This window comes from Lepisma saccharinum, chromosome 14, assembly GCF_977018435.1.
Source record: "Lepisma saccharinum chromosome 14, izLepSacc3.1, whole genome shotgun sequence".
Classification (NCBI taxonomy): Eukaryota; Metazoa; Arthropoda; class Insecta; order Zygentoma; family Lepismatidae; genus Lepisma; species Lepisma saccharinum.
In genome coordinates, this window is record NC_139242.1 from 48,415,322 (window position 1) to 48,439,607 (window position 24,286).

General features: G+C 36.7%; 1 protein-coding gene across 1 annotated transcript in view; it reads left to right on the forward strand.

Moving 5' to 3' along the window:
- LOC145998861 (protein zer-1 homolog) overlaps positions 1 to 24,286 on the forward strand; it is a 68,643-nt gene that overhangs the window by 40,482 nt on the left and 3,875 nt on the right. The window contains exons 7-11 of the mRNA XM_083135540.1: positions 9,704 to 9,865; positions 13,120 to 13,281; positions 17,958 to 18,107; positions 20,397 to 20,551; positions 23,899 to 23,996. Of these exons, the coding sequence (XP_082991666.1) occupies positions 9,704 to 9,865; positions 13,120 to 13,281; positions 17,958 to 18,107; positions 20,397 to 20,551; positions 23,899 to 23,996 (727 nt within the window). The remainder of the gene's footprint in view (positions 1 to 9,703; positions 9,866 to 13,119; positions 13,282 to 17,957; positions 18,108 to 20,396; positions 20,552 to 23,898; positions 23,997 to 24,286) is intronic.

The following is a 24,286-nucleotide window of genomic DNA, read 5'->3' on the forward strand; positions in this document are numbered from 1 at the left end:
TTCAGTAAGTACATTTCTTGTTTTATATTTCAGTCTCAGTAACTTATTATTCCTTTTTAAATCAGTACTAATAACACTGATGAACAAATTCAAACTTTTTTTTGCTCCTTTGAACGAAAATAGGTGATTATTTATAATTCGACCCCGCTGAATCCAAATCTGAAAGTAGAAATGCTGTATCACGTATCGTTTTCCCTGGATTTTCATTTTTTGTTTTTAATAAAAATTTAATTCCCTTTGTAATAATACATCGAAATTTGAAATTATTTTTGTTTGTTTGCTCATGAAATAAGATTTAAATATTGAAGTGAATAACTATGAAATATAAAAAAATTAAAAAATATATATAGGACCGATTTTGACTGTTCAATGAACAAATTTCATGCAAAAAAAGGGAAAAAAAACACATTTTTACTCGCATTTTCAAAATTTCTTTCTTGAACTCTGCCGTTTGTAACTCCCAGCAGAAACATATTCCTTGAGGTTCCAACTATAGTCTGCTAACATGTTCTGTACCGATTTTCCTGCATAGCGTTTCCCCATGACAGAAATATCCTGGTGAAATCTCTCGCCGCATTCGTCACTAACCGCGCCCAAGTTAAGGGGGAAAAAGTCCAAATGCGAATGTAAAAAGTTGAATTTTCAAGGACATATTGCACCCCATGCGCTGATAACACTTCAACAAGTTCTTAACAAGTTCCTTGTAGTTGTCAGCTTTCACATTTTCAAGAAAATTACAGCATACTTGTCTGAAAGCTAACCATGCGCATTTCTCTTTTTCTGTTAGCAATTCCACAAAGTTGTCATCATGAATGATCTCACGGATTTGCGGCCCAATAAATATGCCTTCTTTTAACTTACTATCACTGAGTTTAGGAAATGTTTTTCTCAAGTACCCAAAACCCTCACAGTGTTTATCCAAAGCCTTAACAAAAATTTTCATCAGCCATAACTTTATATGCAACGGTGGTAACAAAATCTGGTCTTTCTCAAGTAGAGGGTGATTCCTAACACTCTTCTCTCTAGGACATAAGTTTTTTCGTATGGGCCAATCCACAATGTTGTAATGTTTATCATCTACTCGGCTGTCCCATTCGCAAAGAAAGCAACAAAATTTTGTAAACCCAGATTGCATGCCTAACAGTACACCAATCGTTTTGAGGTCTCCGCATATCTGCCAACCATATTTTTCATAATTTATCACTTTTAATATTGTATCCACACTTTCATATGTTTCCTTCATGGTGGAAGAACAGGCAAGGGGTACTGATGGGTATATATTCCCATTATGCAACAATACTACTTTTAAACTATTCTTAGATGAATCTAAATATAGTCTCCACTCGTTTGGGTTGTGACTCCTTCCAAATTCTTGCGGAAGGCCTTCTACATCATTGCAGTAAGTTAACTCATTACTAACAGAAAAAAAAATGTGTCCGTGATTGTTGGCGTTTCCGATATGACACCTTAACACCATCTTGTAATAAATTCCACCCTCTGAGACGAGAACCTAATAATTCTGCTTGAACTTTAGAAAGGTTGAGGTCTCTGACTAGATCATTTAGTTCGGATTGGGAAATAAAGTGAGGTATATTTGGATCAGGAATATTTGGATCGGTGTTTGAATATGAGGGTCTTGGTCCATCATCTGGAGAAGCACTGCTTGGTTCTGTTTCATCCACTGTCCATTCTTTAGGAGGCTTAGGAATTGGTATAAAATCATGACTCGTAGGTTTCTTGGCTGAAGGAACATCAGGATAAAATATAGAATGTTTTGATTTAGAACTATATCCACTATGTTTGTTAAACAGAAGTAACAATCCGTAGTATAATCTTTCTTTCCATATTACAGGGTTTCCGAAGGGCATTGATTTGTGAGTGCCATTAAGCCAACCACGTAAAGTTCTCGAACAATTACAACAAATTTTACCTGGTGCCCAGCTTTTTCCCTCGTCTACTTTACTTCCAAAATACAACTCATATGCTTTTTTCACTATAGGAATGATAGTATTTCTCTGTGACTTCGGAGTAAATTCCCCGCAAACATAACAAAACAAGTTCGGGTTATTCACACATTTGCGTGACATGGCGAACTCATTAATTAACTTATAATATATTTCTTTAAAAAAACAATCGTTTTGTTAAAATACAACTTACACTTCACTTCACTATACAATATTACATTCACAATTTCACGAACATACACAAACATAAAATACGGCTACTCGCGAAGTTATCGGAAAGGAAGTTAAGACTCGACTAACCCACAAAAGAACAAATTTTAACAGAGAAACAGGAAATTTCTCTACTGTCACATGTTTCCTCCACTATATATTAAGTACCAGTCATAAACACAAGGTCGCTGAAAAGTTCTTATCCATTTGCTAGGAAACAAACGTTAAGCTGGAAGCGGAGCTGGGTGCGGAGACCTGAACCATAAAATTATAAAATTTGGGTGTTCTGCAAAAAACTTAGGTGATACAGGAAAACGGATGCGATATTCGTTATCAGCACATCTGAATACATAAAGATCACTTAGTTTTATTTAAAGGAGTATTTCATTGTTTATCAGTGTAATTATAATTGTCACTTCATTTTTATATGTTTTAAAAATTCCAATAATTTGTTTGTCTTAACTATTATTGTACGCATTACAGATTAATTGATATTGTATCCATTTATGAACATGTATGAAAAGTGTGAAAATATTTCGATGTTCTATATCAGATATGTTAGAAATTGTTTCAGAGTTGTTTAAAGTTCTAGAAAACTGGTAATCTTTGTTCTTAATTACATGCAAAGAAGTGTAATTTTATTTTATTATTGATCTAGTTTTGTTATTTGCATCAGAAAACAACAGAAATAAAGAATGTGATGATGGTATGGCGATGAGGAAAATGGAGGAGGCCATTGTAAAATTATAGTAGTCATTTACTGTTATTATTATTTATTATTATTTATTATTATTAAAGTAGGGTTACAATTAAGCTTACATTTTTTTTTACATTGATTCCGAACTACAAAAACAGCTTTTTGCCCTACATGAATTAATATACAGTTATGCTATTTGTTTATAAGTATACATAAAATGGAATATTATAAATTTATATAATTGAAAAACATAAGAAATAGACTAAAATAAACATTTTTTGCAGCTACGTTTTATGAAGGAGGCAATGAGGTAGAATAGGCACAGTGTCAGTATTCATAGATTAATGTCCTAATCTGTTGTTTAAATTTGGCCAAATTTCTCTCCTTTTTCAATTTACAGGCAGTTTGTTCCATGCTTTACTTGCCAGAGATAACAGGGATTTTGATCCGTATCTTGCCTTGTTACATTTTGCTACTCGGGTACTGTTGGTGTTGTTGGATCGCAGATTGGGATAATGTATATTACTAGATATCATTACTTTGTCCTTTAATAAGTTGTGGTGCTTGTTAATTGCCTGGTGATTTTTTAGTAGAAATACATATTTTCGTCTGGATTCCAGCATGGGTAATTGGAGTTCTTCTCTGGTTGCACGTGAGGTCGTGTGCGCTGTATTTCTTATGCTACGAATAGCCCAAATTTGCATTTTCTCTAGTTTCGTGGTGTTATTTCTATTAATCCCATAAAGTACAGAGGAACAGTATTCGAGTAGCGGCCTAATAAATGCTTTGTAGAACGCTAATTTGTGGGCAAGGTGTACATATTTGCAGACAAATTGAAACTGCTTGATTCTAGGTGCTGCGCGTGAACACATTCTTTTTACATGTTGTGAAAAGGATAAATTTTTATCTAGGTGCATACCGAGATATTTTAGAGATTCACATGGTTTTATATTGAAATTTCCTATTTTTATGTTGTCAATTAGCGTATTGTTATTATTTTCACTGGATAGTATTAATACTTGCGTCTTAGACTCGTTCACTTTCAACATGTTAGATTGATACCACTCAAGAACTTCGGGCATATTTTCCTCAATATTTGCAATTACTTTTTCTAATTTGCTTGACGCGCAGTACAGGAGACAGTCATCTGCGTACAAATATAATTCAAACCCAAATTCCCTGTCTGCGATGTCATTCACAAACATGTTAAACAGTTTAGGACCTAGAATAGATCCCTGTGGTACACCAAAAGATACATTTAAACTGTTTGAAATCGAGTTGCCTACTTTTGTGTCGATACTCCTATTCCATAAATAACTTTCGATCCAGTTGCATGCAAGGGCAGAGAAATTAAATTGCTGATGTAATTTCTGTATTAATAAATTTGGTTGAACACTGTCGAATGCTTTACTGATGTCTAGAGAAATAATGCCAATGTATTGCTTTCCTTTACGATCTAATATATTTCTCCAATTATGTATCAGTTCATGCACGAGTAATTCTGTCGAGCGATTTTTTCTAAAAGCAAATTGTCTATCTGTCAGTAGATTGTTAGAATGTAAGTATTGTTCTAATTGCTTGTCTATTACCTTTTCAAGAATCATGCTTAATGAGGAAGTTATTGATATGGGGCGATAATTATTTACTTGCGTCGGGGACCCCCCTTTAAATATAGGTGTGACCCTTGCGTGTTTCCAAGTGTTAGGAAAGATTCCGCTTTTTAAGGATGAATTAATTATATCTGTGAGAAGTTCGACAATTCATGGGGCGAGTAGATATATTATGCGATTACTTATTTCATTGAAATCTGGACCTTTTATGAGGTTAAATTTTTGAAGAATTTTCATAACGTCATCACTTGAGACGGGCTTAAAACTGAAGCTGGTTTCTTGATATTTAGAGTCTTTTTCATTTTGTTTGTTACTTTCATTTTTCTTCGCCCTTAAATTGTTAGTGAATGTGTTGGATATTGACGAGCCGACGTTAGCAAAGTGGTCATTGAGGACGTTCGACACCCTCGCATCTTCCGTAATTGTTTCATTGTTATGTTCAATAGATGCGATGGATTGGTTTTTGCTATCATTTCCAGTTAAGAACCTGAAAATCTTGAATTTGTTATTGCCCGAATATTTATCGGAATAGATCTGCGTAAGGATATAATTTCTTTTTGCATCTTTAACTGTTTTTGTAACGTAGTTCCTTATGGTCTTATATTGTTCCCACGTGTAATTATTATTATTTGGACTACGTGCGCGCTTAAACATCCGGTTCTTGAGTGATATCAATCTAAGAAGACCGCCAGTGATCCAGGGACGCTTGTTGTCCCTAACACGAAACGTTTTTATTGGCGCATAGACATCCAGAGCTTCGGTTATTAATGACTGAAAATATGTCACCTTATCGTTTATATCCGACATCATTGTTGTTTTGTGAAAGGGTAGATAAGAACAATGATCAACGAACTGTTGTACAGGGAAATTTTTAAAAGAACGCTTAGTTACGAGTATTCTTGGAGATCTTTGTGGTCTTAGGTTAATTGAGGTATATATCAAAAAATGATCGCTTAAATCATGCATTACTATGGCGGATTTATCATGCAATTCTTTCTTGTTGGTAAAAATGTGATCTATGAGACTCTCACTCGTGTCGGTGATGCGTGTCGGCAGGCGAACGAGCTGCTTGTACCCCGCTGATTCCATCGTATCGAAAAATGCATTGTCCGCTGCAGTTGGTTTCATGACGTCATGATTTGTATCCCCAACGAGAACCGAAACGTGGCAAGCTGGAAATGACTGCAAAATATTTTCTAGTTTTTCATTAAAAGTGACGGGGGCCTTGGGATGTCTATATACGCATGTTTGAGTTTTAAAGACACCCACAATCCTTCAATGTCTACATCTGACACAGAATATATAAGTTCCGATATTACAGCTGTTTTTACGTAAACAATAATACCTCCCCCTTGCTTAGGATAGCCTCGATCAAGTCTACATTTTGAACCCTTCAATTTCAACGTGTCTGTCTGGAATGGAATCATCGAGCCAAGTCTCGGTGATTGCAACGCATGTGAAGTTTATTATATGTGAAGCTGCGATTTCATCTATTTTGTTCTTTATGCGGTTAATATTGATGTGGCCCACCGTGATATTTTCTACATTCAATACTCTGGAAAAAATATGAGGATTCTGGAAAACTCAGGGAAATCTCAGGGAAAATGGATTTGTAGTTTGCGTGGGAACCCTGTACATAGAAATAGAAAAAAAATGCAGGCTCAATCAGGTCTCTGGCATACTGTGTCATCTGGTTCTGTCTCTTGCTGTTTTTACCTACATGGATAAACAGGGTTGGTTGCCTTTGCCTGGCCTCTGTGGTGCAGTAGTTAGTACAGCATGCTACTACACCAGAGGTCCCGGGTTTTAATTCTGGTCTGGCATGGATGTCCTTTGTGAGTGTCCTTTCATCATTTTCACCATATCATCACTCATCCTCATCTTCGCAATTAGCCAAAAGTGGCAGAAAAGCAAAGTGAAATAAAGCAATCAATCCCACACAGATAAAACAGTGACCAACAAAAAATTGGGCGAAACCAGGACTGGCTCAGTAGCTCAGCTGGGTAGAATGGTGGCACATTATGCCAGGGACCCAGGTTTGAGGCCTGGTCGAGCCTTCATTTTTTTCTCTCTGAAATTACTTTGTAATGTGCCACTTGTCATGTTGTTTTACAAGCTTTGTATTCCGTTGTAGAATTCTGCTGCCTATATTTGAAACCAGTTTAGGCTTTTTCCGAGCAAAAAACTTCTGGCAACCTTCTGACTTTTGGCACTTGATGAGTAACTGTTCAGAGAGATCTGTAGGAAGTCACCAGAAAGCTCTGATATTGTGAATCTGGAGCCCTATCGAACCCATTCACCACAGTCAGCCAGCCATGACTTTTCTCATAGAAATATGTGCACCCACTCCTGAACAAAAAGCACCACTGTCTCACATTCCCGCTCTCAGTGCATTCCCTTTGTAAATTTCTCATAGTTAATGATTGGTTTCAGCAGCTTCACAGTTTTTACCTAAGATAAATCTTTATCACTTAGTGTACCTCACAGGTGGTGAATTCTGAATTTCAGCACACAGTTTGAATGGCAGTTGTTGACTGAGTAAGGACAACTTGAACTTCACTGCCACAGCTGGATGTGTACGAACTCACACTAGACTGTTGCCAAACTTCATGTTCCAGATAAAAAACTGGATCACCCTTATACTTGGGTTATAATTTACAGAGTCTCTTGTATTGGCATTGATTGTTAACACGTATGTCACTTGCCTGAAAGTGATTCAACTGATATGTTTATTTTAACAGGTTAAAAGTAAATTTTTACAAGTAACTTAAAATGTATTTTTTCTTTTCTTATATCAAAGAAAGGTAGTTGAGTTGTGTTACTGAATTATTATTCCTTACCTGATGATGCACAAATGTGTGATTTGTTTTGCAGCGTCTGTTTTTATCTTGTCGTCTTGTAGACATTTTGCAAGGTAAGAAATATTCTTTCTGCACATAGGGCTAGAATCTTCTGAAATCAATGAGTTATTTTTGAATATAATTCAGACATGATAGTTGATATTTTGCATAAAATAAGATATGCAAAAGAAATATAAATATTTACGAAACATACATAAATAAAATATTTATATTATATCTGAGTGGATACCGACCAACACTATATTAACAAACCTTTATACAGGTGGTGTTACATTCATAACTAACCCCTTCCACTGACTCCTCTTGCACACTATGCGGGGGAAGGGCTTACATATTAGCTACGTTAGCATACATATCCCTTGCAATCAACTTATGTACTACTCAATTATCTCATACTCCCTCCCCTCCCCCAACTATTTTCTTTCCACACAGTATATCATCACAACACTCACCTGACACCTATGAAACGAACCAACACTTACCCAGTCAGCAATCAAGCACCATGTTGTCTAATGTGTGCTCTTGATTAACAGTCTTCATCCAACTTTCAGTCTCGCATCATAATGTGTGCCAAATATGAGGCTCAGTCAATAAATAACGAGGCAGAGTATATTTCACAGTACATACGTAACAAACCTCAGAAGTATTATCCGCCACTGTTTAGGCATTTATCACGTTGTGACACCAGTTGCAAAATAATAGCATGCTCATAGAACTCAAACTTTGTCTGCTGTTGGAACTAATTGCGCACGTACTCCTTGATGTCATTGTCCGATTGAAACCCTTGTCCCCGCAGGGCTTTTTTGAGCTCACCCAAGATGTGGTAGTCACATGGGGACAGATCTGGACTATAGGGGGTGGCACATGACTTCCCACTTTAATATTTTCAGACATTCCTTTGTTGTGTGGGCTGTGTGTGGTTTACCATTGTCGTGCAATATTACGACACCACGAGAAAGGTGACTGGGACATTTCGATGTGATTGCCTTTCTGAGCTTCGTTAATGTTTCACAATACTGCTGGGCATTGACCATAGCTCTGTGCTCCAGGAAGTTGACGAGGAGCGGTCCCTTGCGATCTAAGAAGAACGAAAGCACTTGCTGGCAGTAGTGTGGAGGGTCTTGAACTTTTTTGGTGGAGGGGAATCTGCGTGCTTCCACTGACAACTTTGCCATTTTGACTCTGGCTCAAAGTGGTAGCACCAACTTTTGTCACCTGATATATCGTTTCCATTTGTGGATGGATTTCACGACCCCCTATCCCCTACACCTTCCCCTGTCAAGAAGCGCACAACACCCCGCTGCTCCTCTTTGGATGCCTCCATTACGCGTTGCAGTCAAACACGGAATGACTGGACACAGCCGCTGCTCGGTTAGCAGCCTTTGCGCATACCTTGCCAGACACATAATGCCATCTAGAGGGAAAACGTGCGCGAATCAGTTTCATCACACCTGCACCTCCATTTCAGGCCTGTTGACCCATTTCTAACTACCATAGTTTTGGTGTAATATCCTCTGCCTCGTTATTTATTGACAGCCTAATATCATTTATTCTCATGAAGCTACATGGGAAAACCGTTAAAGGGTACATGGAAAGCTCTGTACTTATGTTGCTTGCAAAAATATACACAGAGAACAACACCAAGTTATGGAGGTTGTGGTCAAGTCAGGATTTGGCTTAGTACACCCTTGTTCACATATGTGGCATACTCAATTGTTAAAGAGTGTGCAACTTTGTCTGGAAGAGGCTGCCGCACATCAGTTGACAAAGCAGTTACCACTAACTTCAGTGTGAGATCTAATACAGTGTTTTTATGATGTAGTAAAAATGTTTATGAAATGATGTTACTGTACGAAATATGCTAGAAAACATGGAGGAAAATGTAAGACTTTCAATTTAATCTTTAAAATCACATAAAGATTGAAAGAAAATATTTTCGGAATTTCTTTGTGAGATTCCCGCTGCTAAACAAGGAATTGTGTTACTGTATCCAGTCTTACAGAGTTAATGTATTAAATATTTGCAAAGGATCTGAATTTTTAATGTTCCAGTGGGCTTTGTGATTAATAATATTGGGTTTCGTTTTATCTGTGTAGTTATTGTGTCTGTTCTTGTTATTTCGTTGTAAATGAACAATGTATAATTACTAACTGTTTAACCTTCAAATCTACATGTTTATTTGTACATTTGTTTTCTGTCTATGATGAGTTGTACTGTATAAAACTTATTTGCTTGTCAACATTGACGTTACTGTAGTAACAAAAAATAACGCTCATGGGTATATAGTAATAAATGTTTCTAGAAAAATGTCCTTGAGACATTATGTTCTTAATAATATTGGGTTTCTTTTTATCTTTATAGTTATTTGATTACAACCGTCTTGTACACATCCTGCTTCACATAGTCTCAGAAATGGAGCAGGAGAGCTTTGTTCAGCGAATAGGCATCTACCTTCTGAACTCTCTAGCATGCCAAGTGGATGGTCAACAGAAGCAGCTTCTAGGTGACCTAGGAGCCATCAGTGTAAGTATTGTACTTAAGTGCTTGGGATACAGTTTTGCATAAGGTCCACATTTATTTCAATTCTGTCAAAATGTATATGAACACTGATATATTGTGGAGTATGTATTTCTCGTCATGTGGCAGATGCAAGGGATTCTTCATGTGGATTATGAGCTAGATAATGACTATAAAAATAATATCAATAAATGTGTTTAGGTTCCTGAGCCTTTTATATGGAGAATGAAAACACCTTGTCTTTTAAGTTAATGTTTGTAAAGTTATGTTAAGTAACATATTCCTAGAGTACTTAAAAAAGTAATCCTTTCATATGCAGTTGTGCATAATTCTAGCTTCTATCTGACACCAAGCCATGTACATCCTCATCTCATGAAGGAAACTACACTTCTTCCATATCATCAAATGATTGGAATGTCTTCTTGTCTTCTCTTGTTTGAAATTGTTTTACTTAATCATTCTCTGTTTATGCTTCAAAAAGGAGCATTTACAGACTTGTTTCTATGTATTTTTTTGCATACCAACTTTTCTGTTTGTAGAATAAGTTTGAATCTTTTATTTTTACCAACACTGTGTATTAGTAAAACAATGTGTTCATATGAAGATTGGATCAGTTTGTATTCATTCTGTACAGTGCTCGTACACAAATACACATTTTTTTTATGTGACAGTATTAACTAGACTAATGAGTTGCCTTCAGGTAATATTTGTTAAATATGCTAGTAGTAGTTCATGTGAAATATGAAAATATATATTTTTATACTTAGAGTTAGTTTTGTTTTTCAGATGTACTTGCTGTGTTTTTCAATGTTTCTTATTTTCTCTTTCTTGAAATTAATTTTATCGTAACCAACAGTAGGCATACTGATACCAGCATCCATGGCACAGTGGTTAGTGTTATGTGCTGTAAAAACACGAGGTCAAAGGTTCAAATCCCAGGTGCATCATGGGTGTGCAATTGTGTGTAAAAGTTAATTCTTTTCAGTACAAGGACATACAGTGGAACCTTCGAAATTATGTTATTCAGGGGACCAAGGGGAAAATGCTTAAAATTAGGGATGGGCCGATATGAAATTTTGGCCGATACCGATAAAGTACTGATATTTACCGACACCGATAACCGATATTCTACCGATCCGATATAAAATTAGAAATTGTCCTTGAAGAACTTGAAAGTTTCATTGACCTCCTTAATAAATTGTTTCAAGGTGACTGCAGTGCAAGAGAAGTTGCATATAAAGACATTTACTTTTTTAGAAAGTAGGGCATGGAGATTATCCATAAAAAATGCAACAAAATGGTAGAATTTTGCACTAATTTATCAGATATTTATTGATATATCGGATCGGTAAAATAATCGGTAATTTTACTGATGAACCAATACACCGATATGCCTATATCGGCTGATACCAATATAGTACCGATTAATCGGTCCCATCCCTACTTAAAATGCAGGAAACTGTAAACTTCAGGAAAACTTAGAATATTCTCCTAGATTGGGACCAGGAAAATTGAATGTATATGAGAAAACGTAAAATCCAGGTTCCATGTTCAAAAATATAATTCAATGAGAATTGTTTGTCATAGAGGGTTGATGTTAGATTTATTGGGAGCGTAAGGGAAAGGAGTAAATTTCACACAATACTTACTTGCCAAATCAATATATTTGGTAAAATTTGAATTAATTCTTCTTTATCTTCTAACTACACTTGTTGGGAGGGAGGATTAAAATATTTCACTTCTCACAAGAACCTTGTCCTCTCAAAAAAAAAAAAAATACTAAAATAACTTCAACTCTCTACAACCTTCTACAATTTTTAATCACTGAACATCTGAAAAGTATGCACCACGAGAAATACCTGCCTGCCAGGAGTCAGTTTACAGCATAAAAGGATCCCTTCCAGTAAAGGCTAAAACTCTATCATTACCATGTTAAAGCAACATATAATGATATTGAAACTTAGTTTAACTCTTTTGCTGTGGGATTTTGGCACTCTGATATAGCTTTTGCTGCATAGTTTTTCAGAAAATTTTCAGAATTGCATAAATTTGTAAAAAGAAGTATTCTATAGTACTAATATGAATTCTTCCACTATTGAACAAAGGGCCATAGCGGGAAGTTATCCTTGGTGTTACATTTTCATTTTCATTGTTATTGATGAGGATACAGTGGTGTGCCCAAGGGGGGGATTGGTAGGGGTCATAACCCTTCCTTTTGGTCCAGCATTCCTAAAAAGGAGAATGTCAAGTGCAGGAAAGATAGCGAAATGAAGGCTGACTACTAAAAAACAAAAATCTTGGGTACACCACTGAGCAGATAAATTATCCTTGTTGCAATTGTTGTTTACATACACACGCCGGCACATGTTTTTAATTTTTTCAGAACCAAAGTGAGTTATTTCCTCAAAACTAGTTCAAATGAAAGACTAAATGGCAGCATGTACTGGTAAAGCTTTTTCTTATGGGGCGACTTTGCTTGACACCCGCAGTGACAAGAATATTCGAAATCGACTTCACTCGCTTTCCGTAAGACACCTGAAAGCATCACAAGAAAATTGGAACTCTAAACCCATAATTCATTGCTTTTTCTTGCATGAGAACCATACAACTGCACTGTATTAAATTTGAACCATGTGCCTTTTTTTATTAAGCTTTCTAAGACATAGGACAAAAGGTGTAACTCAACCAGCTTGCCACCAAAAGAACAGGTGACACATTAGGGGGCTGTGCCAGCAAAAACCAACCACATCAACATACCAGCCACCATCCTTGCCAAAGCTCACCACACTGCTTTTGAAAGGGTCAATGGCCTCTGTATGTTATGACTTTTTCCACTTATTAGTGCTGTGTAGCTCAAAATAGAACACATGTGGGACATGTGTAGCTGTGTTTGTTGTGATGTGTTATTGCTTGTGACTCTTGTATGAGGTACCCGTCATGGAAGAGCTGTACGTTCAGATGTGAGGAAGATAGTGGTCAATGTTTAAAACTAAATTGAAAAGTACCATGTGAAATATTCTTGCAATGTGGGAAGCACTTCTGCATTAAAGCAGACAACATGAATCAGTATGTTTTACCTTTTGCCCTATAAGAAATTGAGTTTTGGAATCAGTTTAAGTATAGGATGTTTTACTGATTCTGGTATTCAAGTTTGATCGATATTCATTCATTGGAAATAATTTTTATCACATTTCTAGATATGTAACTACATATGACTGCTTTATAAGATGAGAGGATCATTATATCTTTATTTCCCACAGAAAATGCTTGCTCTGATTGAAGATCGGCTGGCAAGAAAGCATTGTGACGATGTGCTGGAGGTTGCTTGGTCTACTATGTGGAATGTAACTGACGAAACAGCTATCAACTGTCGAAGGTTTCTGGATGGAGGAGGAATGGAATTCTTCCTCGGCTGCTTGAATGTAAGGACAGTGAAACAGTCAGTGGCATGTAGTAGTCAGAATCTATGAATGTGTACCTTAGCATTGCACCCAGAAGAGGTGCTATCACTCCCTCCCAATTGCTCACACCTGTTTGTACATATATAACGATGCTAATTGTATTGTCGATTCAAGTGTCCTATACATTATATATATATATATATAAAAATCAAAGAAGGTGATGCTATGAAATTAGCGAAAATTTTGAATTTTTCTACTGTCCGGTGAGTGTTTCCTTTTACCTTCTTTGATTTTTACTTAGCCCTTTTGGCCCTCCTTGCTTTTATCCATTATATATATATATATATAAAAAAAACACAGGAATGGGGTTAGAAATGGTGCCAGAAGGGCGGATAAATACAAATAATGAAGGAGACAGTAAACACTTACCACACGAATAGAAATAATTCAATATTTCGCGATCTGAGTCGCATTTTCAAGAAGGTAGATAAAAGATAGACGACACTTTGAGTAGAGGCACAGAATACTGACCGTAGCGTCTCTACGGTCAGTGTTACCAGAAACAGTTGAAAGGAAACACAAAATACTTTAGCCAGTGTTTACTGTAAGGTGGGTGGGTAGTTTCGGGGAGGAGAGGAAAGAGTTACTGGTTGGCTAGGTTGAGTCCGGGGGGTATAGTGGCATGCATGCCTGCTATATAGGCCCTTTCCCATCGCCTGCGGAAAGATGTATCAGAGCGGGGGGGTAAAAGGTGGATGATGGCAACACGGAAGCAGTTATTGAAGGTGGTGTTATGGCTGTTGGTGTGGATGGCAACTGTGAAATTGGAGTTTTGGGTGGAGGAACGGTGATTATTTATCCTTAGATTCAAGGGGGTGGAGGTTTCGCCTAGGTAGAAGTTGCCGCAGATTTGACAGATGAGGGTGTAAATTAGGTTGGATGAGTGGCAGGTGCCCTTAGGGTGAAGGGTGAACTCACCTGCCGCTGTAGGGATCAGGAGGGTGGGGGAGGTGATGAGTATGGGGCAGGTCTTGCATCTGGGTTTGTTGCACCTGTGGGCTGGGGGAAGGGGTGCGGAAGGGGTGGGGGTGTTTCGGACCAAGATGTTTTGGAGGTTGGGGGGGCGACGGAAGACGACCCTAGGTTTTTCCCGAAAGATGTCTCTGGTCTCGGGATCACTGTGCAGGATGGGGAGGAGGGAGTGGAGGGTATGTCTGATTTTTGTAATGTGAGGGTGGTACTGGGTGATCAGAGTTGGAGGGTTGGTTTTGGGTTGTTTGGTGCGGTTGTGGGAGTTAGCTCTAGTGATTTGTTTGTTGATGAGGGTGGAGGGGTAGCCACGGTTGGTTAGGGCTTGGTGCAGGCGTAGGTTGTAGTTTTGGCGGGATGAGGGGGATGAGTTGAGGCGCTGGCCTCTGAGGGCAAGGGAAAATGGGATGGCTTTTTTGGTGTGGTAGGGGTGTGAGCTGGAGTAGTGGAGATACTGGAGGTGGTTGGTTGGTTTCATATGTATGGATTCTTGCCTTATCAATAACTGCTTTTTGAGAGTAGGGGAGAGCGGGGGTCTATTGCTCACATACTTTTTTTTAACAGTGAGCATTATATCTTGTTTCATCTGCTATAATGAGAACATACTCTGATATAATGCTCTATGTTTTAATGTCTTGATGTAAAGGTGAGTTGGCATGACATATCTTTGAGTGACTTAGTACTATAGAATAAAACTAATTGTGGTGCAGATTTATTTAGGTGTGCATGTGCAAATAGGCGGAAGCTGCCACTGCTCAGGTGAAGTTTGCAAATCTTCAATTACTCTATGATGATTTAGATAGTTCAGTAAGGGTGGTTTTAGACTTAAAATAACAACCATTAAGTTGCTGACATCCAGTTGTTTGAACTATTGAATTCACTGTTTAAAGTTTTATGGATTGCATGTGTTCAGAGAAAGAAGACTGAAAAAAACATAAATATCATCTTATATTCATACAATTATTCAATATGTGTTTGTTTAGTTGTGAGTATCTAATAGGTGAACTACTGTAATGAATGAAATATACTTGTGTACTACTTTCAAATTAAACGTGAATTAACAACTGCTAAATTATTGGTAGCTTGTGGCAGGTTAGTGATTTATGTACTCTGGAAAACAGTATTAAGTATCAGTTTCATAAATGTTCACATAAAACGCATTTTAAGTTTCATGTCACTCAATTTAAAACTTAGTAATTCAGAATAATGCACTATTTTAGAAAGCAGAAAGAATTGTCAATTTCCCTTTTTATGTATAAAATATTGTTAGTACTAATGTTCTGAGCATGCAAAATTTATTTTTCTTATTAGTGTTTCGAGTTCATTACCACCCCTCACACTTGTTTTTTTTTCTAATACAAGCTCCTGAAAATAAATTAGTTCCATTGTATTTTGTTTCTTCTGTTTAATAGTAACTGTTTTGTTAAGTGTTATGATATTTAATGTAACATCATATCCTTTTTTTTTTCTTGTATATACCCATTGCTTGCATTGTAGAATTATTTTCCTGTAGTTTACGGTTATTACAAGCATAAGAAAACAGTTTTTCGTTGTGACGTTTCAGGAGAACACACGCTCCTTTCATCAGACATTTATTTTCATTTTGACTAAAGATACAGTTATAACAATGGTTAGCAATTTTTTAAACAAAAACAATCAGTTATATAATGGATGTTGTCAATGTTACATTGTTGTAATATAGCAACCTAACTATGAAAAGAAGCAGTCTGTTTTATTTTTATTTCAGATATGTTTTTTTATTATTATTTAAATTATGAATCCCTAGTATCATCAAGTAATTAAAAGTCATCATTGTTTTCTGAAGTCTCTTGATGTTTTCTGTTACGTTAAATTTTAAAGATGGTGGCTTACTCCATTTGTGAAAAAGAAAACTCCATACTGGATCTATGTTACCATTTTCATTATTTAATTTATTCCAGTGTTCTTCTGCAATGAACGAAACTTCCCAGACATTCAACTCTATGTTTCATATCAATCTTTTTAAAACCCTTCTCTTTTTAATCAAATACTTCTCTTTGATGATGTGAGCTGACAAACCTGTTCTAGGGTTTAGATTTATAATGTCCAAATCGTGTTCGTACCATCTTATTGCCATTTTCCTTGATATCATACTCTACATACATCAGATATGTAGATGATGTGCTAATTATTGCTAAAAATGAGAACACCATCATGGACATACAGTATTTAAATTAAATGAATCACATCGTCGCATAAAATTCACTTGCGAACCCTTTCCTTGATCTGCAAATTAAGACAACTGACACAACAATTCAAACATCAGTCCATAAGAAAAAATTAGCAGGGGAAAAATACATCCATGCCAATTCAGAACATTCACGTAGAACAATGGATAATATTATAATATATTTTTAATTTTTTTCCTGAGAGCACTAAGACTATGTTCTAATAATACGGATATCAAAAATGAAGAAGAAAGCCTTTTTGATATAGAAAAAGAAAATGGCTTTCACACTAACAGAATAAACCAAATCAAAAAACAAGTCGCTAGAAAACTAATGGAAAAGAGAAATACAGACAAAGATGAAAAATTTGTTGAAAAGAAATTTGAGTGCATTCCATTCCACAAGGGATTCTCACATAAAATTGCCAAAATGTTTAGAAGGTTTAATTTCAAAATTGTTTTTAGATCACCAAGAAGTTTGGAATATACATTTAGTGAATTCAAAATGAGAAACTCTCTACCGGATGTGGAAACCACAGGAATATATAATGTAAGTTGTTCATGTTCAAAGGATTATGTAGGACAAACAGCAAGGAAAATGGCAATAAGATGGCACGAACACGATTTGGACATTATAAATCTAAACCGGAGAACAGGTTTGTCAGCTCACATAATCGAAGAGAAGCATTTGATTAAAAAGAGAAGGGTTTTAAAAAGATTGACTGAAAACATAGAGTTGAATGTCTGGGAAGCTTCGTTCATTGCAGAAGAACACTGGAATAAATTAAATAATGAAAATGGTAACATAGATCCAGTATGGAGTTTTCTTTTTCACAAATGGAGTAAGCCACCATCTTTAAAATTTAACGTAACAGAAAACATCAAGAGACTTCAGAAAACAATGATGACTTTTAATTACTTGATGATACTAGGGATTCATAATTTAAATAATAATAAAAAAACATATCTGAAATAAAAATAAAACAGACTGCTTCTTTTCATAGTTAGGTTGCTATATTACAACAAGGTAACATTGACAACATCCATTATATAACTGATTCTTTTTGTTTAAAAAAATTGCTAACCATTGTTATAACTGTGTCTTTAGTCAAAATGAAAGTAAATGTCTGATGAAGGAAGCGTGTGTTCTCCTGAAATGTCACAACAAAAAACTGTTTTCTTATGCTCGTAATCATCGTAAACTACTGGAAAATAATACATCATACCCTTCTCAGAAGATAGAAATTTGAGTATGAAAATGTTCATAAGAGGAAGAAGAAATCTCAGTAAATACCCCAAATTAGTGGAATTATCCTGTGTTACAATTTTCAATTAAAATAACAAATCCTACAATACAAGCAAGGAAGGGAGGTTACTTTTCATCTTGCACATGATTTTGTTGCGATGAAGTCTTTTCTTGCAAATCAAAGGAGAAAATATTTTTTTACTCTCTTTCTTCTAGACTTTCCCACAGAAGGAAGAGCTGTTGCGAAATATGATGGGTCTCTTAGGAAACGTAGCAGAGGTGGAGGCACTGAGACCAAGGTTAATGACTACTCAGTTTGTTACTGTGTTTGCTGATCTCTTGGACTCAGACAGTGATGGAATAGAGGTAATTATATATGTCATTTGCATTTGAAGGTACATATTTTTGTTTTCACATAACAGTTTCAATTCATTGGTAATGTAATACAATTTACACTACAATTTATGAATAGTTCAGAATTTAGAACTCTGTTCTAATTAAACAAAATTTCTTTTCTGAGTCTACATAATTCTTTGACCTATTACTTTTCTGCACAGTAAATTAATTATATACTTTAGAAAGCATACAAATATTGCATTGCTGTTAACTCTTCAAGCCGGTTCGACATACATGTGTACGGACCCTCATAGTGCTTCTAGAGGCGGTTCGACGTACACGTATACGTCCCGTGTAGTAGTGACGAAATGATGCATATTCTGCTATCTGTTGTTTTCCCACATGAACAAAAACGCATGTAACTCAAGAGTAGACTGTAATGTGCTGCTATCTGTTGGTTTTCCTTCCAATTACATGAAATTATGTGCGATTGCATCACTTTATTACGTAAAAAACAAAAACAGCTGAGAAATGTCGTCGCACGAGCAGGTAAAGGGCATCGAAACGGACAAAATTTGTGCGTTTTTAGAGGAAAGTGACAGTGAAGGTTCAATTTCTTCATTTCTATCTACAAGTGAAAGTGAAGTAAACTATGCAGAACAGGAAGTAGATAGTGTCAGTGATAGTGAAAGCGAATTAGATGGCATTACATCCTCACCTGTTGCGTCATCGAATGTAACCTGGAACTGGAGAGAAGTTGATGACTCTTTCAAAGCAAATAAACTTGCGTTTTGTGGATTGTGCGGTCCCCAAAAAGCAGTCAATAATGTTCTTGATCCCTTTTTGTTGTTTTTTGACACAACACACAACGTTGGACTTCTAAACTAACAAGAACACAAGACAGGAGGAGTACTTTGTAAGCGCAACATGTAAGATCTTATTTTTATTATAATTTTTGTTATTATAGTATAAATGTCATTATTTATACATTTTTGTGTAGTGTGAAGATTCGTTTACAAGTCCTGAAAATTTCATTGTAATTGAGCAAATGGTTTTTAAGATATGTTCAATTTTGTTACATTATGCGAAAATTGCTGTTTTGGTGATTTAAAATTACCACCTCTCGCAGTGGCTGATGGGTATTTAACTCCCGGCTTGAAGGGTTAATGGATACCGGGGAAACAAGCTAAAACTTTATAGTGTTGGTTTTAATGGACCAAATATTATCAAAATAGGAAATACATTTTTGATTGTCATTCCACTTTTAGCCTTGGAATATTATAAATGTCACATTGAAAACCTGGAATTATGCCTGAATTTTATCTTGGTCTTGAAGTAGCCACCTTGCAATAGTACGATAAGTTGAAGGCTTAATAGTAATGTATTATGTTAAAGCAAAGCATCGTAGAGTGGTTGGGAAAGCTATTTTAAAGTATGTGGAAAAGTCTGGGAATTTGGCTTGGAACAATGAGAGGAAACGTTATAAAGAAACACAAATGGTGGCCGCAGTAGACACAGTAGAACCTCGACTTTACGTTTTTCAGGGGACCAAGCTGAAAAAACTTAAAATCCGGGAAAATGTAATATCAAGGAAAATTCTATTAATGTTTTGTTATGTTTGGACCATCAAGATTGAATGTATAATGTGGGAAAATGTAAAATCCAGGAACATAAAATCACTGTAAGTTAAAAATAGAAGTCCCAAAACACAATGGAGTGCTGTAGTTCGCTCTGCAGTCTATAATTCTCAATTTGTGTATTGAGTTTCTAAATATAAGCGAGAATGAATGGTCCTGTTACATTTGTTATGTACAAGTTCAAGCACAAGGTTGTTTTTGAGGGCCATCTTGATAATATTGGTATTGTTGATAATATCATTATGAAGTCAACCTTCATGGCAGAGTGGTTATCACACTGTTATGGGTTCAAATCCCAGGTTTTCTATGTGTGTGTTCCGTCAGCAATTTCATCATATCATCACTCATACTCATATTCGCTATTAGCCAAAAGTGTCAGAAAGGTGAAGTAAAATAAACCAAATCAATATCAATATAAGTATTACTGATATCAACCCCAAGGATGATATTTTTGTGGTATTTACCCTCCGATGTTTTTAAAACATTGAGTTGATATTGAAATATCACACATTCCTATTCTTGTGTTAGTTTTATTGGTGGTACTATTGCCACAGATATCCTTGGCGAGCTCAAAACAAAATTTTAACTCCTAAAGAAATGTCAACTCTTGCTTTGTGAAAAGTGTGGTAATGAAGATTTGAAGGAATTTCATCCATGATTCTAATTTTGCTGTCTGTTGCAGGTTAGCTACAATGCTGCTGGAGTCTTGGCCCACATGGCATCAGATGGGGTTGCCAAGTGGACCATCAGCTCACCCAAGAGGGAGAAAGTGTTGTTAAAGATGGTTGCAGCTATTGAACGATGGGACATTACAGCAGAACGGAACATTAATTATAGGTATGTGGTGTAATTTGAAATTTTGACATTAAGATTCCAGAACTGCATTGTGTTTTCCGAATGATAGTGAAAAATTAACGTGAGAATGGTGAAATTTATCATGCAGACAGCTTTGTTATTTGGGTTTGACTATTTGACTATTTTATGTGTGAACATCATCTGTTTAAGGCGTATAGATAGAACCTCACAATTGTATGTTTTAGGCCAGTAGCGGCGATTCGGTTCCAAAATTGGGGGGGGGGTTAGTGCAAGGAAAGGTTACTTTCTCTTCTCTTGGTATACAAGGGTTAGCATAAAGAGGCCATAGTGTGGAGGCAAAATAATAGGGAGCAACTATCCCCTAAATCGTCGCCACTTTTTAAAGCTGCCTATTTAATCCGAACATATTTTACAACTCGACTCCTCTGTTTCCATGCATTAACATTGTGTGCCAGAACCATCTGCGTATGAGTGTTTGTCCTTCTTCTCATCAGGCATCACAACATCTATGGTGTCTTTGAGTGTATTTACGAAGCTGTTACACATGCACAGGATGGACGATTCATTCGACAACGCGAAATATAAACTTTGGGCTGCAAACTGGACGCAGACAGTTCTCGAATATTTCTCTCTAATTCGAGCCTGAACACCACTACTGTGTCTTGTCCTTCCATGTTTGCACCTCTTATAAAAGCCGACCCCCCCCAAATTGTTCATATTCAGCCCTGAACACTTGCAAGTGTTCAAAATTGTCAGTCACAGCTTCCGCAGTCTTGTCATACATCGACACGAAAGAAAGGAAGTCTTTTCGAATACAGCTGGATCGCGAAACAATTAATGCACAGTGAAAACCCTTCCGCTCCCAACACATCTAATGTTTCGTCTCCCAATATGATCAAATTCTTACTCATTTATCTCCAGTGACATGCCCATTGGAGGGTTGGTGGGGTCATAACCCCATTTGACCCAGTATTCCTTAAAAAGAAGAACGTCGAAGACAGGAAAACATGGCAATATGAGGACTGACCACCAAAAATTGCATACGTAACCACTCTCTATTCCAAAAATCCTGGGTACGCAACTCTTTATCTCGGGACACATTTTTTCAAATCAACTCACCAGAAGTTTTTATCATTTCGTATTGGAGAGTTAAGTAAAATACGTTCTTCCTGAAGGTTTGGATATTATCCTTTTTAGGGTGCTGCCTTCGCACCTAACCTTAACAAAGCACTAATTTTCCAACCTTGTGACTTGGATCTTCAAGACTTAGAAAGATTTGAGACCGAAGGGACACGCGATACGTTTCGTTTGGAATACGCCAATCAACAGCAACATTTCACAACGTAGTGACACAAAAGGCCGCACAAACCTACGTTCGACTTGTGAAATCCTTAGGCGACACGGTGTGAAATCTACCTTAATAGGCCACTGTCATCATCACCTCGAAGCGACAGGTCGTGTTGACTACGGAAGTAAAGTGTCTTCTCAACCGGTGGGAATGCCCCTCAGTTTTCTTCTTTCTCCTTTATTTTGTGCTTGTTCTTTACACAGGCAACATCTTACGATTTGACATACACAGGACATGTACTATGTAGGCATTTTAGTGAAAAATCATTCAAAGTGAACGGTGGCTCAGTTGGTAGGGCAATGACACGGTATGCCAGAGCCCTGATTCGGGACCTGGTAAAGCGTGCAATTTCTGCTAAAATGACTACATATGCAACATCTTCTTGTTTTCTCTTCTCGACATTCATAAAATTTTCGGCTGTCCCTTCTTAGTAGTTAAGTGTTTGAGTGTGTAGAACCCAGTAGGCTTAAGCAGAAGTATTTTTTATGCCATGAAATTCTCTGACTACATACACGAAATTTGGTCCGGGCTCAACTAAATCATCACTCAAAACTTTCATTTTCAGTTGATCTGTGCAGATTATTTCTTTTTTAATAAACCTCTTCAATACCCGGTACTGCTCAAATATTTTCCCTTTAGAAAGAGAGACATTTGATCTCTTAGGCTCTCGACCCGAACTAGCACTATTCTGAGGCTCCAAAAGTTCCGCTGTCGTCAATGTCTTAAGCTGTGGACTCGAACTGGAACTTGTAGTAGACTTCGTTACTTTATGGTATTTAGTCTTTTTCATTTTTGAATCACTGTATCTTATAAAACTACCAATAGACACTGACTGATCACTAATCGACTGTATGAACTATCACACTTACCTCTGAAATCTCATTAACTGATTCTGTTGGATGGATCAACCGGGAAATTGAAGCTGCATATTCATATCCTCATTACATTCTAGAACATCTCGCAGATAAAACGATTCGTTAATATTGGCAGTAGTTTGACTCCTTCTCTTATTCAAGAACATTCCCTCTTGCGGTTTCCAGAGATTTAAAATTAACAACTAATCGTCCATCCTACTTGTAACGCTACCTATGTTGTGCAGCTTCCAAATGCTGACAAGTCTTTATATAAATCTCAAGTTCGCTGCGACAACACCGAAAGCACAACAAAAGTTTACGTGCAATATTATCAACAACAGGGTTATGGAACATTCTCAGTCTTGTCTCGAGCCCCCTGATCCCCACCTTGGATACGTGCTATTAACAATAACAGGGTTATAGAATAGTCTCCATCTTGCCTTGATAATTATTTCTCTCCTTAAATTATTGTCACATTATTTTATTTCACACCACACGAACCAAAAACCTCATTTTATCTAGTGTAAACCGAAAACTTTCGGAGGGGGGGCCACCCCCTTGGATACGTGCCTGCCTTGAAAAACATAAAATCGAGGTTCCACTGTATACACATGAAACCTGCTTCAGTGTAACAGCATAGACCAGGAGCCCACAATGTAAACTACTACAAATTCCAGTCCAGTCCCGATTAGCTTTTATGTAGCTACATAAAGTGGACTTAAACACCAAATCAACCAACCGCGGGGGACAAACACAAATAACACCCATGCCCAGGTCGGGGTTCGAACCCGGGCTTAATAGTCAAATCAACATGTTTTGTATTTTCGAAAGTGGGTGGGATTAACATGTGCTTCTTTTCAGTAGTCCTTCCTCATTTTGCAATCCTTTCCTTTCTTTGATGTTCTATGTTGAATACTGGGCCCTAAAGGGGAGGGGGATTATGACTCACACCAACCTCCCTTGGGCACGCCACTGATTGCTCCCCCAAGTGTCGACATCACCATACGTCACTGCTGCTTAGGGGTGGCTCGCCAGTTTCATCAGTTCATCTTTCATCCTCATGTTAATGATTTACCCAAGAGGTAGAAAAATTACATGAAATAACCAAAATAGAAATTGCTTTGCACTTTTTAAGTTGTGTTTAGAGATGTTGTTTTTTTCCTCAGGTCTTTTGAGCCAATCCTGTGTTTACTTCGGGTTTATCACACCCCTGAATGCCAGCATTGGGCAGTTTGGGCTTTGGCAAATCTTACTAGAGTTTATCGTAAGTATATACAAATTTTGTCCTTTTTTTTCTTCTTATGACTTGTGCATTTGATAATTATGACAAATGCCAATTTTGATTAATGGTTTCACTAATTAATAAATTTGTCATGCAGTGTAAATGATTTTTAGTAAACCCCCCTAATTAATACTTAATTATCTACCTTTATTTAATGTTAAACACCAACATAAAAAGGTATCTTCCTATGACAGAACTTTCTTCACGCAATATATCAATACATGCATGTTTATCATTTTCGAGAGCAGGAAACAAATTAATGCATTAGAAAT